This window comes from Caretta caretta, chromosome 8 (genome assembly GCF_965140235.1).
Source record: "Caretta caretta isolate rCarCar2 chromosome 8, rCarCar1.hap1, whole genome shotgun sequence".
Taxonomy (NCBI): domain Eukaryota; kingdom Metazoa; phylum Chordata; order Testudines; family Cheloniidae; genus Caretta; species Caretta caretta.
In genome coordinates, this window is record NC_134213.1 from 105,389,172 (window position 1) to 105,405,177 (window position 16,006).

At 43.8% G+C, this 16,006-nt stretch overlaps 1 protein-coding gene across 5 annotated transcripts in view; it reads left to right on the forward strand.

Annotated features, from left to right (window-relative positions):
• The window catches only part of GPBP1L1 (GC-rich promoter binding protein 1 like 1), a 51,725-nt gene extending 36,013 nt beyond the window's left edge, over window positions 1–15,712 (forward strand). For 4 of the 5 annotated variants that reach the window (XM_048861423.2, XM_048861422.2, XM_048861424.2 and 1 more), the window contains exons 8-12: window positions 4,483–4,623; window positions 10,922–11,080; window positions 13,412–13,536; window positions 14,433–14,535; window positions 14,787–15,712. In XM_048861423.2, coding sequence (XP_048717380.1) covers window positions 4,483–4,623; window positions 10,922–11,080; window positions 13,412–13,536; window positions 14,433–14,535; window positions 14,787–14,933 — 675 coding nt within the window. In that variant the 3' untranslated portion in view covers window positions 14,934–15,712. The remainder of the gene's footprint in view (window positions 1–4,482; window positions 4,624–10,921; window positions 11,081–13,411; window positions 13,537–14,432; window positions 14,536–14,786) is intronic. The other variant, XM_048861425.2, reaches the window with a different exon arrangement.
• The last annotated feature ends 294 nt before the right edge of the window (window positions 15,713–16,006 follow it).

Here is a 16,006-nt window from a genome sequence, read left to right on the forward strand (position 1 = left end):
AAAGAACAGCGGTTACGATCCTGTTCAGTAACTGTTTTTTCAAAGATGCGGGCGGGCGGGTGGGTTATAGCCCTAAGGCTCTGTAGAGCAGTATGACTAAAAAAGCTACCCCTGGCACAACGGAATGAAAAATGCTATAGCAGCGCTAAACGGTGTTAAAATACGCTCAGTGGCACTGAAAGGAGTTTATTCCGACTTAAGAATGGCCAAACTGGGTCAGGCCAATGACCCATCTAACCCAGTATCCTTCCAACATTGGCCAATGGCAGGTGTTTTAGAGGGAATGAACAGAACAGGTAATCATGAAGTGATCCATCCCCTGTCCTCTACTCTCACCTTCTGGTAGTCAGAGGCTAGGGACACCCAGAACATGAGGTTGCATCCTTGACCATCTTGGCTAATAGCCATTGATGGATCTATCCTCCCATGAACTTACCGAATTCTTTTTTGAACCCCGTTATAGTTTGGCCTTCACAACATCATCTTGTAATGAGTACCACAGGTTCCTATTTCTCAGGTGGATAAACTGACACAGATAGATTAATTGCCCATGGTCGAACTGTGTTAGACCTGGTCTACCCTAAAAATGTAGAGCAACATAACTACATTGCTTAGGGGAGTGAAAAATTCACATCCCTGAGCATCGCAGCTATGCTGGCCTTAAACCATGGGGTGGATATAGTGAGGTCAACTGACCACTGCTCAGGGAGGTGTAGTTCCTAGAATAAGGGCAAAAACCCTATCTGTCAGTGTGATATGCATCTACACTATGGCATACAGCAGCACAGATGTGGTGTAGCCCACATAGTGTAGACAAGGCTTTGGTGTCATGCCTATAAACATAACCCAGAAGTCCTGCCTCTGTTGACCTTCTAATCATTAGACTGCTTGCTCTACACTTACACCTTCTCCCACCCCACCTACCCCCCAAAACTAGCCAGAAGGATTTTTCTTTGGGTTTCTGTCTGAACTGCCTCTTGGTGGAAGCCATATGAATAATCATTAGCAGCCTCTGAGCATCCTGTCTCAGCAGGGGACAGCCATAATAGTCTGTGCAGAATGATGCAAAAATGAGTGTTCAGGGTACCCAGGATTGAGAGTCACCTTGTTACCTCCTGCCTCCAGTGAGAGGGAGTCTCGCCTCTGGTAGCTGGGTGTCAGTTCCCTAACACTGCTGGCCTGTCAGCCACTCAAGCACACTCTGAGCTAGGGCAGTCCCGCCTTTGGCTTGCAGGTTAACAAAATGTGCAGCCCCCTTGAAATGTTCTTCTGTGGTATCCTGCCCTTGACGCTGGCTACTCATGGAAATCCCAGATTCTCTGCTCCCAAAGGAACAATGTACCCCAGTTTACCTGCTTTACCTTAAATCTCAGCTCCTGTGTAACACACAGCATTGAACACTTCTATAAACCTTCTTTTGGTTTAGTATGAGAGAGTATAAATTCCACTAGAAAAGAGTGTGTGATGGAATCTAATGTTTCCAATACAAAACAAAATCATAAAATTCAAACTAGAGTCTACATTTAATAGTTACCTTTTCTATCTAATAAAGTACTTTTCCCCCACATTGTTCAGTCTGTTGCAGAGCTGACTGGTTTCCCAGGAACCAGAATCCAATCTTTCACTGAACGCTCCCTGCTCAACAATATGTCTCCTCAGCGAATGGACTCAGTGCATCTTTCTCCACCCTTTGATATAGTGAATCTGTCTTTTTGTCTTTATTCACAGTCCGGTGATCCCCTGTCTGTTACACTGTTCCTTTTTACCGCCAACTGATTTTGATTGATTGCAGTTGGCTTTGATAGTTTTCCAACTGTTCTGGGATGGGACAAAGGTAGACAGTTGAACCTTGCATTACATCACCAGCTGACCAGAGACAGGTAAAGACAACTTCTGCTTGAATGGGCCATCACCAAAACACATGATTCTCTGGTGACAGACTTTTTTACTCCGGGACCATAAGGCATAGTTTTCAATACAGTTAGGTTATTCCTTAAATATTACCTGTGTACACATCTTGCAGTGAGTATTGATAAATTAAGAGCTTTTAGTGCAGACCTCACATGCTACCCTTCATTAATAAATACTGTGAAAGTGGTATATTAGATGTAGTGAGTTTGTCAGGTCTGAGACAGTTGCTTGTAAAGAACAATGAAACTGTTGGCATCAATGGGTCTCAGTGTCATTGTGAGCATTCCAAGTATTTCTATTATTGTAGTGCCTGGGTCTTGGTCTACGACTATGGCTTTTCGTTTTGCTCAGCGCTGTACAAACTCAAAACACAAATATGATATCTGTCCCCAGGAGCTTACAATCGAACACCCACACCCCAAATTTAGTGTTGTGCCTCACCAGTGGGGTGCTGTGACCATTTACATTTGGCTTTTGAGAGTTTGACAGGAACTCGATTTGAAATATAAGCTGTGAAAAAGGTGGAAATCCATTTCACCAGTGTTGAGTTTTTTTGGGGTGGGGGATGAGTGTTCTATATAATGTGAATCTGCTTATGGTCTTCCACACAGAAACTCCTCATCGTCAATACAAACTGGAGAATTGTGCCTTCTGGTTCTTGAGCAAAAATTGACATTTTGAGGTGACTGCTGTTTTCTGAGATTCCTATTTAAGAGATTACTGTAAATTAAGTGGTAGTGCAAGAAGGACACTGGTTATTCAGGAATGAAGGCACAATCTGTACCCCAGGAAGTTTACAATCTAAATCAGTTTTCTAACCTGTGGGGGAGACATCAGACTAGTCAATGACGGGCGGAGCCAAAAGCAGAGGATGTGATCAAGTAGGAGATGGAAGGTGCAGGACCTCATGTTGATGCAGCTTCCCCTGACTCACGGCAAGCATACCACTGCATAGCAAATAAAACTACTGGTGGCTCCTTGAAAAATCTCTTTCCTGCCCTTCTTTGTGGGGCTGCTAATGTAGCTGGACATTGTAAAAGTCAAAAGTATAGTAGGGCTGCGGGCCTCAGTGTGCCAGCCCATTCTTCTCTCCTCAGTTTTGAGTGGCATGTCGATGGCTGTCCACCTCCAGCATCATGTCCCTTCTGATTAGGGAATGGGAAGAGGGATTTGATTTTTACCTGTGGGGGAGCAAGGGAGAGGAGTCAGCACAATATAAGAAGGAAGAAAAATACACCAAAGTAACAAATGAGGAAATATGGAGAAACAGTGGCCTCTGCTGTCCTTTTCTGCAAAGTACGTTATCCATTTTAGAGTCATTTAATTTAAATCCCAGATACATCCTGGATGAGCATTGATATCAGAAATACAGAATAGTTAAAATGAAACTGTAAAATTAAAAAAATATATATTATTCCTCATCTCTCTTGTTCCTGTGCTGCCTGGTGCCATACCTCTCATTTTGGGATTGTTGTTGCACAGTTTGTCCTTGGTGCCTGAGAGGTCCAAGATAAAACTTTTCCAAGTAGAAGACCTTTATCATGAGGCAGCTTTCTGCAACTGCCATTATTGCTTGGCCACCAAATAATAAATGCAGATATATCCTAATGGTGGATACTAGTTGGGTGAAGTTGCCCCACTCATAGAATCATAGAATATCAGGGTTGGAAGGGACCCCAGAAGGTCATCTAGTCCAACCCCCTGCTCAAAGCAGGACCAATTCCCAGTTAAATCATCCCAGCCAAAAACAGGACCAATCCCCAATTTTTGCCCCAGATCCCTAAATGGCCCCCTCAAGGCTTGAACTCACAACTTTGGGTTTAGCAGGCCAATGCGCAAACCACTGAGCTATCCCTCCCCCCACTCTGAGTAGTTACATGTGGATTGGCTTAGAAAATGGGCTGGTTTATGTGCTTTTGTACTCCAGTCACCTGGCTTCTCACTCGGTAAGTTTTGGGGCTTCGTGTTTGGATTTTTAGTATATCCATTGATTTCTGTGTCTTGTTAAACAGGGTGCAGTCAAATTATTTTGTTCCTTTACCCTTCCATGGGGATTAAGAGTATCTTCCTTGCAACGTGGGGAATTGCTGTCTTGCATTCATGTCTTAGAGCTTCTTCCCCTGGGCCAGAGGAAGCTCCTGTTGAGTGATGCAAGATATTTGGTGGTGGTATTTAGCACTGTGTAAGAAATTTGAGTTTTATTATGGTCTCTCACTTCCTGTGCTGGGAACGGTTGTGGGATACATGGCATCTCTCCATGGTGACTCCTCCAACTAGTGATGTTCATAATAGTCCCAACCAATCCTTTGCTAGAACAGTGATAGCTGTGAAGCAGTTACAGGGTATTGATGTGGGCTGGGTGGTTCAGCAGGGCAGGAATGGGGGATTTTCAGGATTAAGATGAGAGGGGGATTTGAGACCATTTTTGGAGCAGGAGACGATAATTTGTTCAATTAATCAGACACCTTGTTAAGTCAGTTTGTTGCTTTATGATTTTTTTTACCACTTGCAAGCAACCCATTCTTGTACCATACCATTACTGTCTAGTGTACTGTGTTCTCTTCAATATAGCCAAGTCCATGGAAAGCTAACAGAAGTGAACATAAACCAGGCTCGCTTTCCTCCAGCCGTGACTCTGCCTTTACCAGTCCGGTGTCTGTAACCAAACCAGCGGTACTGGCGAGTGGCTCAGTTCTCACCTCTCCCAAAGAGGTAAGGGGTTGGGTTGGGGAGAGAATTGGACCTTTTCCAACTAATGTTTCTTTCTATAATTTAAGTACCATGAGAGCTCTTCTATTCATATTATACAGCTCTGAACACTTGAAGAGTACTCAATCACTTGTATGGTCTTTGCATGTTGAGCTAAGTCCCCTTGTACATTAATGGGAATGCTCTTGGAAGTCTGTCTGTCTTGATGTAGAGTGTGCTGCCGGCAGTTTTTGGCTAGGTCTGCTGTAATTTCATCACCATCATACAAGGTATGGTTGCTCTTACATTTTAAGAGCGCCGTGGGAGCTAACTGGGCATGCCCAGAAACAATGTCCAGACCATCAGCTGCATTACCAAAGTGCAAACACTAGCCCTGCTATGTGAGAGCTGTGAACTGAAAGTTAATGCTGAGGGCTTCTCTACAGAACGCTTTAGGCCTTGTCCACACTGCCACTTTACAGCGCTGCAACTTTCTCGCTCAAGGGTATGAAAACCCCACCGAGCGCTGCAAGTTTCAGCGCTGGGAAGTGGCACTGTAGACAGTGCACGAACACTGGGAACTGTTCCCCTCGTGGAGGTGGGTTTTTTTACAGTGCTAGGAGAACAAACTCCCAGCTCTGGTGACACAACTAGACGGCCACATTAAAGTGTAACATTGCTAGTGAAGACGTATTCTTAGCCCACATGAGGGGGGGGGTGTAAATTCTAGAGTGTTCGTGTCACACACTAACTAGATCATGTGGACCCTGCTGGTGCACACTAAAAGTTTCCCAACATGAATACATTTCAGAAGAGTTTAAAATGGGGGACTACATTAACACACACTAGGGAACTCTTAGAGCAATGTCATGGGAGGTTTTTAAGAGCATGTTAGACAATCACCTGTCAGGGATGGTCTAGATCAGGGGTGGGCAAACTTTTTGGCCTGAGGGCCACATCGGGGTTTCAAAACGGTATGCAGGGCCAGGTAGGGAAGGCTGTACCTCCCCAAACAGCCTGGCCCCCTCCCACTTCCCGCCCCCTGAGTGCCCCCCCTCAGAACCTCTGAGCCATCCAAACTCCTCCTTCCCCCTCTCCCCCCCAGCTTCTTGTCCACTGACTGCCCTGACCCCTATCCACCCCCTGTCCCCCGACAGGCCCCTCAGGATTCCCACACCTGTCCAACAGCCCCATTCCCCATCCCCTGACTGCATGCCCGCCCCCCGAACCCCCAACCCATCCAATACAACCGTCCTCTGATTGCCCCCGGGACCCCCTGCCCCTTAACCAACCTCTTCTGCCCCTTTACCATGCCACTCAGAGCAGCAGGACTGCTAGCCGTGCTGCCTGGCCGGAGCCAGCCGTGCTGCCTGGCCGGAGCTCAAGTGCAGGCAGGACGGTCCCACAGGCCAGATGTGGCCCGCGGGCCATAGTTTGCCCACCTCTGGTCTAGATAATACATCGTCCTGCCTTGAGTGCAGGGGACTGGACTAGAAGACCTCTTGAGGTCCCTTCCAGTCATATGATTCTATGATTCAGTGCTAGCAGGGTCTCCACAGGCCGGTTAGTGCATGGCACACTAGTGCACACCAGAATTTACACCATACAAGACCTGAATTCCATACCACTGTTTAAAATAGGGTGCTAGGTGTTCTTGCTCTTCCAGTTCACAGCTCTTTCCTAGCAATGCATGTGGTGAGCTCTGGGAACAGTTCAAAAGGTTTGGGATGTACAGATGTGTGTAGTCCTCCTCTTCAGCTACTCTGGTGTTTGTCAGTGTTGATGGTGGAGAATGTACCCCAGTATTCATCTGTAAGGTTGTCTTAATTTATAGATTAAGTGTCTGGAAAATTATTTGGACTTAACATTTACTAGAATTTCAGGTTTCAGAGTAACAGCCGTGTTAGTCTGTGTTCGCAAAAAGAAAAGGAGGACTTGTGACACCTTAGAGACTAACCAATTTATTTGAGCATGAGCTTTCGTGAGCTACAGCTCACTTCATCGGAATTTCAGCAGTCTATTCATGGTAGCCTCTTCTGCCCTTTACTTGTGTCGGTGATAGGACTCTAAAAGGGACTTGCTTTCCAAGTAGTTTACATCCAAAATGCTGGGTTTGGGCTAAAAATTACTTACAGATCCTAATAAAGAAGCATTTCCATTAATTTTAAACAATTTTACATTAAAACTTCCCCTGCACTGTTGGGAAGCAAAACACTATGGCTTTGTGTTAGTGTGTAAAAATCGGAAAATTAAGCTAGTCACTTTTATGTCCAAACTGAGTAAATTACCAAAGGGTAAACAACAGAAATTATGGAAAAGTTAGACAAGATTTTAAGAAATGACCTAAAAGGGATCTGATCTTTAGAATGCCACCTTTCCATCCTCTGAAAATATGCTCTCTTTAAGGTGTCAAGCTGGGTACCAAAAATTTACACACTCAAAATTGCTAGTCGCTACTTGGCCATGATTTTCTATATCTTTAAATTTTCAGTTTAAATAATTTGGAATGGGGGAAGAAGTTAAACAAGTCATATCTTGATACTGTTCTTTAATTTTAATAAACAATGGTGATGTATTTACTCCACCAGAGGTGAATGCCCCCCTGCATATTAGGCAGAAGTGTTGCTCTTATGAAACTGAGAATCTTTCACGTGTGAGGCTGCTGTCTCTCTTAATCTTTTTGTTTTGAGGTCAGAAGTATTCCTGGGAAGGTTTTGTCATCTTCGTGGATGTTGAAGTTGTATAGATTTTTATTCATTCTGAACTTTCACCATTTTTGAACCCCTACACCAGGGGTAGTCAGTTATTTCTTGGTCAAAGTCCAGACTCCAGAGAAACAAAATTGAGGTTTCCAAATGAGGAAATAGCCGACTAATAATGGGTATATAGATGAGTAGTTCTGGTTTTTATGTAATAAAAAAACCCCATGGAAATAACAAAATTGCCAGTCATCTCCTTGACAACTTTGCTTTTATATTGTATTCTTTCCCCTCACCCTACCTCTTTGTTGTTTTAGATTGTAAGCCCATTGGGGTAGGGACTTTGTTTTCCCTTATGTCTGTACAACACCTAACACACTTTGGGCACTACTGGAACATAAATACATAATTCAGATAAGCTTCCACCTTCAGGTAAGTAATACCAAAACAAAGTTAAATGCACTTGTTATCCAGTACAATAAGTACTGCATATAGCCTCTGTAATTTGTTGTCCTAGGCTGCTCTTGTTGTCAGTCTCTGGCCAGCAAGGATGTAGGGCAGGGGTGGGCAAACTTTTTGGCCCGAGGGCCACATCAGGGTTACAAAACGGTATGGAGGGCTGGGTAGGGAAGGCTGTGTCTCCCCAAACAGCCTGGCCCCCACCCCTTATCCGCCACCTGACTGCCCCCCTCAGAACCCTGACCCACCCAACCCCCCCTGCTCCTTGTCCTCTGACCGCCCCCCTGGGACCCAACACCCTATCCAACCCCCCTGTCCCCTGACTGCCCCAACCCCTATCCACACCCCCACCCCCTGACAGGCCCACTGGGACCCCTGACCCATCCATCCCTCCCTCCCCCACTCCTTGTCCCTGACCACCCCCTTTCAGGACCCGCATCCCTGACTGCCCTCCCCCCTTACCCGTACCAGGCCACTCAGAGCAGGAGTCAGACTTTGTTGAAAGCCTGGGAGGTGGGTGGGTGTAAGCTGTGCTGCCTGCATGGTGGCGTGTCTGTGGGGGAGTAGAATAGCGGGAGGAGGGGCCGGAGGCGAGACTCCCCGGCTGGGAGCTCAGGGGCTGGGCAGGATGGTCCCGTGGGCCAGATGTGGCCTGCGGGCCATAGTTTGCCCACCCCTGATGTAGGGTATTAACCTGACACTCAAGAGAGCCTGTAATTCCGTCTTTCTACAGAGACCAGTAATACTTAAAAGCTATAAAAGTGCCACTCTTTGTTGAACTTCCACCAGCCTTGTCTGAGTGGTTAGTAGATTTTAATAGAAGAAACTCGTTTGAAAGTCGCTCCATCCTGTGTTTCCATAACATCAGTAGCTATATCCAGTTAAACTGGAAATGATTTAAGTTTGTCCAAGCTACAACTGAGCATGTGCAGCTGTAATGCCTAGATTTTCATTTCACCTGCTTCTTTGTCAAACAATGTTTTTAACTCTTAGACTAAACACAGGACTGGGACCCATGATTTTAATCTAACCTTTGCCACTGACCTGGGAAAAGTAATTTAACCTCTGCCTCTTTCTCTATCTGTATAATGGCAATAATAACTATCTTACAGAGGTGTTGAAGAGTGATCAGTTAGTATTTGTAAAATGTTCTGAAAATGAGAAGCTGTGTGAAAGTAGAACACTGACATTACCGTAGAGTCCTGGGAATTAGAGAGAGAAGTCCTCCGAGATCTCCCTGAGGATTAGTGTAAGATTCTTCCCTATAAGTGCACTTTTAGTGCTTTATGCAGTCTGCTTTTAAAAACCTAAGGGATGGCTCTTCCACTGTTTTCCCCTAGGAGAATATGCTACAATCTTATAGGCAGAGTACTGAAAATGAACTGGTCATTGTTAAAACTCATTACTTCAGCATATCAGGCCTCGCTCTTTCATATGAGATCTCTGGGTTCAGATACCTCCAGGTATCTGGGACAACAACAACAACTGGGACCCACACACCTGTCTTTCCTTTCTGACTTAGAAGAGGCAGTGTAGGAAGAATGATTGTAAAATAAATAAATCAATAAGCAATGTGCACTTATTTTGGTTTTATTATAAATCTGTTGAAAGGTTTAGGTAGTCAAAGTTAAGGTGGAGAATTTGAGAAACTGGTTATAGCTGCTTTGCTCATCCCTTAAAATTTGTAAAATTGAGCTCTTGGTATGTTGGCATTTCTGTACAGGTGTCTTTGAAAAGGGCTGCTCTAGCACGGAGCTTAAAAGTTTTATTGGCTGTCATGTTAAATGGGTATTCCAGTCAACTAGAAATGTCAAATGTTCTTAGCCTGGCTCTTCTGTTCAATCAGTTATAGTCTGTCACGTGAACAGTCACACTAATTACCACGCTGAGAATTTTAAATACTACTCTGGATTTCATTTTATCCTGACAATCACTCAGACGAACTGTGGAAGTTTCACAATCACCTGTTTGCTCCTCTCAGTGGTGTACTAGATGGTGTCTGGAATAACTGCCTGGTGAATGTTACTGTATGATGCCAGGGTTTATAGCATACACTTCTCCAGGAGAGGTTCCTTTCATCTTCGCATTACATGTAATTTAGGAATAAGGAATCCAAGCAGCTGAATATTTTGAGATCCATTTTCTTTGCCTTTTTTCTGCTCAGAGGGATTGTATGCTGTACCATAAGCATACTTTGCAAAGTAGTCTTCTTTGGCGTCCTAAGGATTGTCTGTAGGCAACACTTCAGCTCCAAGAAAAACATCTAAAATGGTGCTGCAAGGCTCTTCCAGTTCCTGCTCTCAGGAACTATTTAAATATGCTCCTGTTGGTTCTCTTACATGGTTTGATTTCTCTTTCCCTCTTTCACAATTTATGTGAAGGAAAGGGATTGTTTTGTGTACAAGATGTGTTATTGTGACCTCTCCTTTCAGTGGAGAGTCAAGACTAATGAGAATAGGATTCCTGTCGTCTTCAAGGACCACCAGACATGAATACCACAGACAAATACTCCAGGCAGAGGGGAAGTCAGGAGGCTAAAACCCCAATTTATTTTAATTGTAAATCCCACCTATAAAAAGGAAACAGGTTAACTACATTGAAAGCTAGCTGCCATATTATTGGATACCACCACGTCATAAATACTACTGAAGACCACGGGAGATCAGTTTTGTTTAATTTAATTGGATAGACCTTTTTATTTGGCATGGAAAACAGGAGTTGGCGGAATGATTTTGCTAATAGGCAGGAATCAGCAGTATATTCCTGCATCATTCCAAGAGCAGAGATGGAATTAATTGAACGGGGAGCCTGTGAGGTAGCTCATATTACCAGGAAGCATATTATGTGAGGAGCAGAACAAGCATGTTAAATTCATGACTGTCTAAGTTAATGGAGATGAAGAAACAGTTGCAGCTGCAGAAGAAAGTAAGAATTGGTTGGAGACATTCGTTCCAGGTTGGTGAGGAGGAAGGGCATGGATTTGGAACAGTGCAGCCAAGTTCTCTGGTAGAAATCGGAACGGAGTACTCGTAGGAAATTGCCAGTCAGCTCAGGAGATAAAGTACTAAAAGGTGTGGGCAAAAACCCTGAACAGGGCTCAGACCCAGCTTTTCTTCAATTGGTATTTGGTAAGTTCTCTAATGTGTTCCACCTTGCTTCTCCAGAGTCCTTCCAGCACCACCCCTCCCATTGAGATCAGTTCTTCACGTTTGACTAAGCTGATGCGTCGCACCGCCGATAAGAAAAGTGAATTCCTGAAGGCATTGAAAGATGACAGGAATGGAGAGATCACAGAGAACAGAGAATGTGACAAGTTGGAGGATGTAAGAGGACTGCCCACTTCTCTTTCCTGGGAATTGTGTATTTTAAGGGACTTCAAATAGAAACTATACCAGTGTGTAAAAAAAAAAAAAAAAAAAAAAATTGGGGCCTCATATTTACACAGCGATAGCATGGCTGCCAAGTAGCCACATGGCAGTTGGGAGTAGAACTTATCCTTCTCTTGACTGAAAAATGTAGGCTTCTGGTACTGGAACTAAGGAGATTCCTGACTGTCAGAAGTAGCTTAAATCCTGCTTCCTGAGCAGTAGCCACAAGAGTGAGAATTGCAAATAGCTTCCATTCTAGGCTGCTGCTATGTGCCAGAGTACATTCCTGTCAACTGTTTTAAAATGCCCTTTTATTTTTGATCTGTGTTTTTAAAATGTTTTAACATTTTTCCCTAGGAAAACTCCTCTCCAGAATGGGGTCAGAGAAGGAACTGTTGTAGATCCTAAACAAAATATTCTGAGCGCTGATGTTGCCTCTGCTAGATCATCTGTAGCTGTTAATTAATGAGCACTTGTTCTCATATCTGTGCTGCTATATCAGTACAGATGGTGTGCGATGGGAAACAAAGAAAAGCCATAACCTAAAGCAGTGCTCTTCGCTTTGCCACTTTGGCAAAAAACCTTTAATGTGAGAGCTACATCAGCTAGTAAATTAACACAGTGCTTATTACTCCTTAGTGATGTAATGTTACGGAGCCACTCATGCAACTAAAATGAAGTCTACTTGTACAGTAAAACGATACTCTTTATAAAATAATAATGAGGAAAATATATGGAATTAAAAAGGCATCTATCCAAGTAAACTTAAAGAGCAGAATAATGGAAAACTTACTTTAAAAACTGGATGAGTGAAAGTGTTCCTGTTCCTCCTTGACTTTGTTCATGCCCTATTTGTAATCTGTCATCGCAGTCCTAGTAAGGCAGTCCAAATGTTGGTTGGTCAGTTTGTTCCTTTGTTTTCTTTTCATCCCTCTGGCTGGGGTTGAGGGTTCTAGGGTGGAGCTGGGGATGAGGGGTTTGAGGTGTGGGAGGGGCTCAGGGGTGGGGCAGAGGGTTGGGATGAGGGCCACAGAGTTCAGGGTGCAGGAGGGGGCTCAAGGCTGGGGCAGAGGGTTGGGATGTGTGTGGGGGGGGTCAGGGCTCTGGCTGGCGGTTTGGGCTCTGGGGTGGGGCTGGGGATGAGGAGTTTGGGGTGCAGGCAGGGTGCTCTGGGACTGGGGCGAGAGGAATCCTCCCCCTCCTCCTTTCCCTCCTCCCCCCACCCTTTCCCTGCTGGCAGCAGCTAGCTCTGGGGAAGATCTCTCCCCCTGCCAGCAGGCAGCACCGAGCTCTGGGGAAGGGGCCCCTCTTTCCCCCCCTGCCAGCAGGCAGCACGGAGCTCTGGGGCTGGGAGAGAGGCCCACAGCAGCCCTGCAAGCCCCAACTTGCTCCCTGTCCACCCCCTACCTCTCTCCTTTCCAGGTCCCTGCTGTGCGGTCCTTTAGAGCTGCTGCATGGCTATTTATAGCCTGCTGCGGGACCACGCAGCTTAGAGGGAACTTAGCCAGTCACACTTAGGGTAGATGGGAGCCACCACTGGCTTGTGGGCCTTGCAGTGAAGAAGACTGACCTAAAGAAATGCAGGAGGACAATTAAAATATATGGTAAAGGGAAAAGGGCAATGTTTGGTAAGAATTGGAAGGATTCTCAGAGGGCTTTCTAAAGAATGGGAAGGAACAATATTTTAGAAGAATGTTTACTCTTTAAATATCATTGCAGGACTGAAATTTCCATTTATGTAGCTTACTTCTGGTAGCATAGTTAAAAACACTGCAACTTCCGTTTACATTCTGCTCAACGAAAGTTGAGAAAATCTACACTGGACCCAGAGTAGTTTAAATGAATTTGGCCCTGGTGAAAGTGCAGGCTTGACAGACCTGGCATATTGAACTGTCTCTGCACAACCAGTAGGATGGTGTCTTGCTCTACCAGTGTTTGGCCTGATGTAGGAGGACACCTCCACGGGTCAGAGTGCAGTCTCCATGGCTCGTATAGCCTTTGGCATCTCTGAATCCCTAATGGTGGTATTGTGGTGTGGACATTTGTCCCTTAAAAATTAAACTGCAGCCCACCGAGCTCATTTTGCACCTCTCACCTCACCAATGTCTGATGGCAACTGCTTTCTGTTATTACCAACTCATGCTCTGAAGCATTGACTTATGGTGAAGGGTTTTATTCTCTCTGGAGTCATCCACTCAAGAACACTAGCTTCAAGACTTGAACTGTGATGTACGCATGAAGGATCAGTGTCTCAGTGATGTGATTTGACTTCCATTTTTCCTTTAGATGGAGGGCAGCAGCACACCAGAACCAAAGGAAAACTGGGAAGAGAATTGCCATCAGAATGGCCTTTCTCTCCCTTTGATGGAGGAAGGGGAGAACCTGTCGCATTCACTGGAAGCAGAACACAGGTGAGGTGACAGCAGAACATGGGCTGAAGGTGTCTCAGAAATCATTTTGTCACGTTGTGTGAGGAAAAGACAGGTGCTTAGAAGATTCTCTTCTCCAGAAAATAATAATCTTGCATATGCTAAGCTGCAGGTGTGTGACTTCCTCACAGCACCGGGGCTGGCAGAAAGTGTGGCAGAAAGTAAAATGCCGGAGTGAAATTCTGGCCTCGTTGAAGTTAATGTGGCCAAGATTTCACCCAAGTTCTGTAATTAACCTTCTAGCACTCTTCTAGCTTTGCATCCATAAGTCATTTATGCTGCCTGGCTTATGTGTTTCCCACACCAGGTGGCCAGGCAGAATCTCAAGTGCTGTTCTGCTTGATCTGCAAAAGGGATTTCCAAATGTGGTGGTGCAGAAGTTGATAACACATCACCACATCTCTCCTCCCAACTCTTCTTGGAAAGCTTCTGTGCTTTGTCAGTATGCTGATTTGATAAGAAATTGCCCCAGATCCTATAAAGCTATGAGAAGTGGGAAGAAATACTTGCATGCATATCTAAATATGCATTCTGGCTGTGTGAGCAAGAGGAGTGTGATCTAGCTGTTTAATTAGGGCACTAAGAATAAGGAAATCCTGAGTTCTAGTGTTTTCTCGGCTGCCATGCGTACTTTCTCTGTGTACCTGGGTAAATCACTAGTCTTCTTTCTCACCTTCCTTATCTGTCTAAATGCAAAGTATTTTATATATATATATTTTTATATAGTGTTTTCTAAAACTAGAAAACCCTTCCTGGAGGGATCGTAGCAGTTCAGTAGAAAAATCTCTCACTTTATCGTGCACCTGGTAAAATTTGACTTTTTTCCATTTGCTTTTTTGTTTCTTTTTAACCCCTTGCCCCCTTTTTTCATGAATCAGGTTATTGAAAGAAATGGGATGGCAGGAGTATCCTGAAAATGATGAGAACTACCTTCCCCTCACTGAGGATGAGCTCAAAGAGTTCCAAGTTAAATCAGAGCAGGTATATTACAGCTCTTGCCATAATGATGGCGCTTCTTCCTCACCTATTTCACACACATCTTAGACTGTTATTCTAAGTTACAAAGAACTAAATAGAACCTGTATTGATTTAAAGTGATTGTCTAGTGGGGAAAATTTACCAACATATTGTCCCCACTAGAAATAAATATATATATACTGACAAACATCTGTATTGTCACTGACTCTTCTCTTCACAATTTAGCCTTTTTTATCTATTTATCTTCCTTGTAGCTAAGAAGAAATGGATTTGGGAAGAATGGATTTCTTCAGGGCCGCAGCTCCAGCTTGTTCTCCCACTGGAGAAGCACTTTTAAGACAGAGTTGGAGGACTCAGACACAGAAACTAGTAGCAGCGAAACGTCAGATGATGATGCCTGAAAGTGGGCACAAAACATTTAAAAAAATAAATAAATAAAACCAACCCAATAAACTCAGTTCATAGTTCAACGTGTGTTCGGGGTTGTATAAACTAAACAGAGTTTATTCTGTCTCCAGTCTGTTCAGTTTTTCTTTTGTTGTTGAATACTTCATGCACAAGGGAAATAATTGTATCCCAAAGAAGAGAGAAATTGGCTTGTTTAGCTTTTTCTTTTGGTTTTGCCCTTCTGCTTAATAGAAGTTTGTGCAGCTAGAAAATTTGTGATGAGAATCCCTCGTCAGGCAATGCACAAGTTCAGTCTTGTAAGCAGGATACAGGTGACTGATCTTTGCAACAACAAGCTTCTAATAATGCCGCCTGCATTACATAATGTTGCGCGGTAACAATGTGCTAAAACAATCATTGTCAATGACAAAATGGCTATTGAAGTTCTAATTGTGTTAAATTAATGCTAATAACATGAATTTTTTATTTTTTATTTTTTTTGCGGCTCGGGGAGCTTCATCACTTAACCAGGCGTTTGTGGTTTTCTTTTATGGGTACAGCTGTAAAATATTTGGACATAGGAATTGTTTGTGTTCTTCTTCTTGCAGCCTTGATATTCAGGGTGGATTGTAAAATATAAATTTTTTGTGAGATTTCAAAGATTAAGATTATTTTGATAACATTATTTACAGATTTAAAAAAGTGACTATCACATTGAGTCTGTATGAGGGGAAAAAACTACTGCATCAAAAAATAACTAACTTGGAATAAATATTTTGCATCAGTTTGCCAATTCTAGTTGTCTTTCTTACGGAAGGAAATCTTTCCTCAAATGAATATGGAACTATGGGGTTTTAACAGCACCAGGGAATAAACACTTTGTTTCACACCCTCCACCCCACCCCCCCCAGTTTATTGCCACTGTGAAAACATTGTTTTCTGTGGTGCTCATAATCCAATAGCTAGCCTACTTTTTTTAAAAGGGACAGTAGTGAGATCATAGTTAGCCCTTATCTGTTTTGAAACACATGTAAAGAGAAAGATCCAATTTATTTTTTACTACAGTATTAAAAGCAGTTTGCTTTCC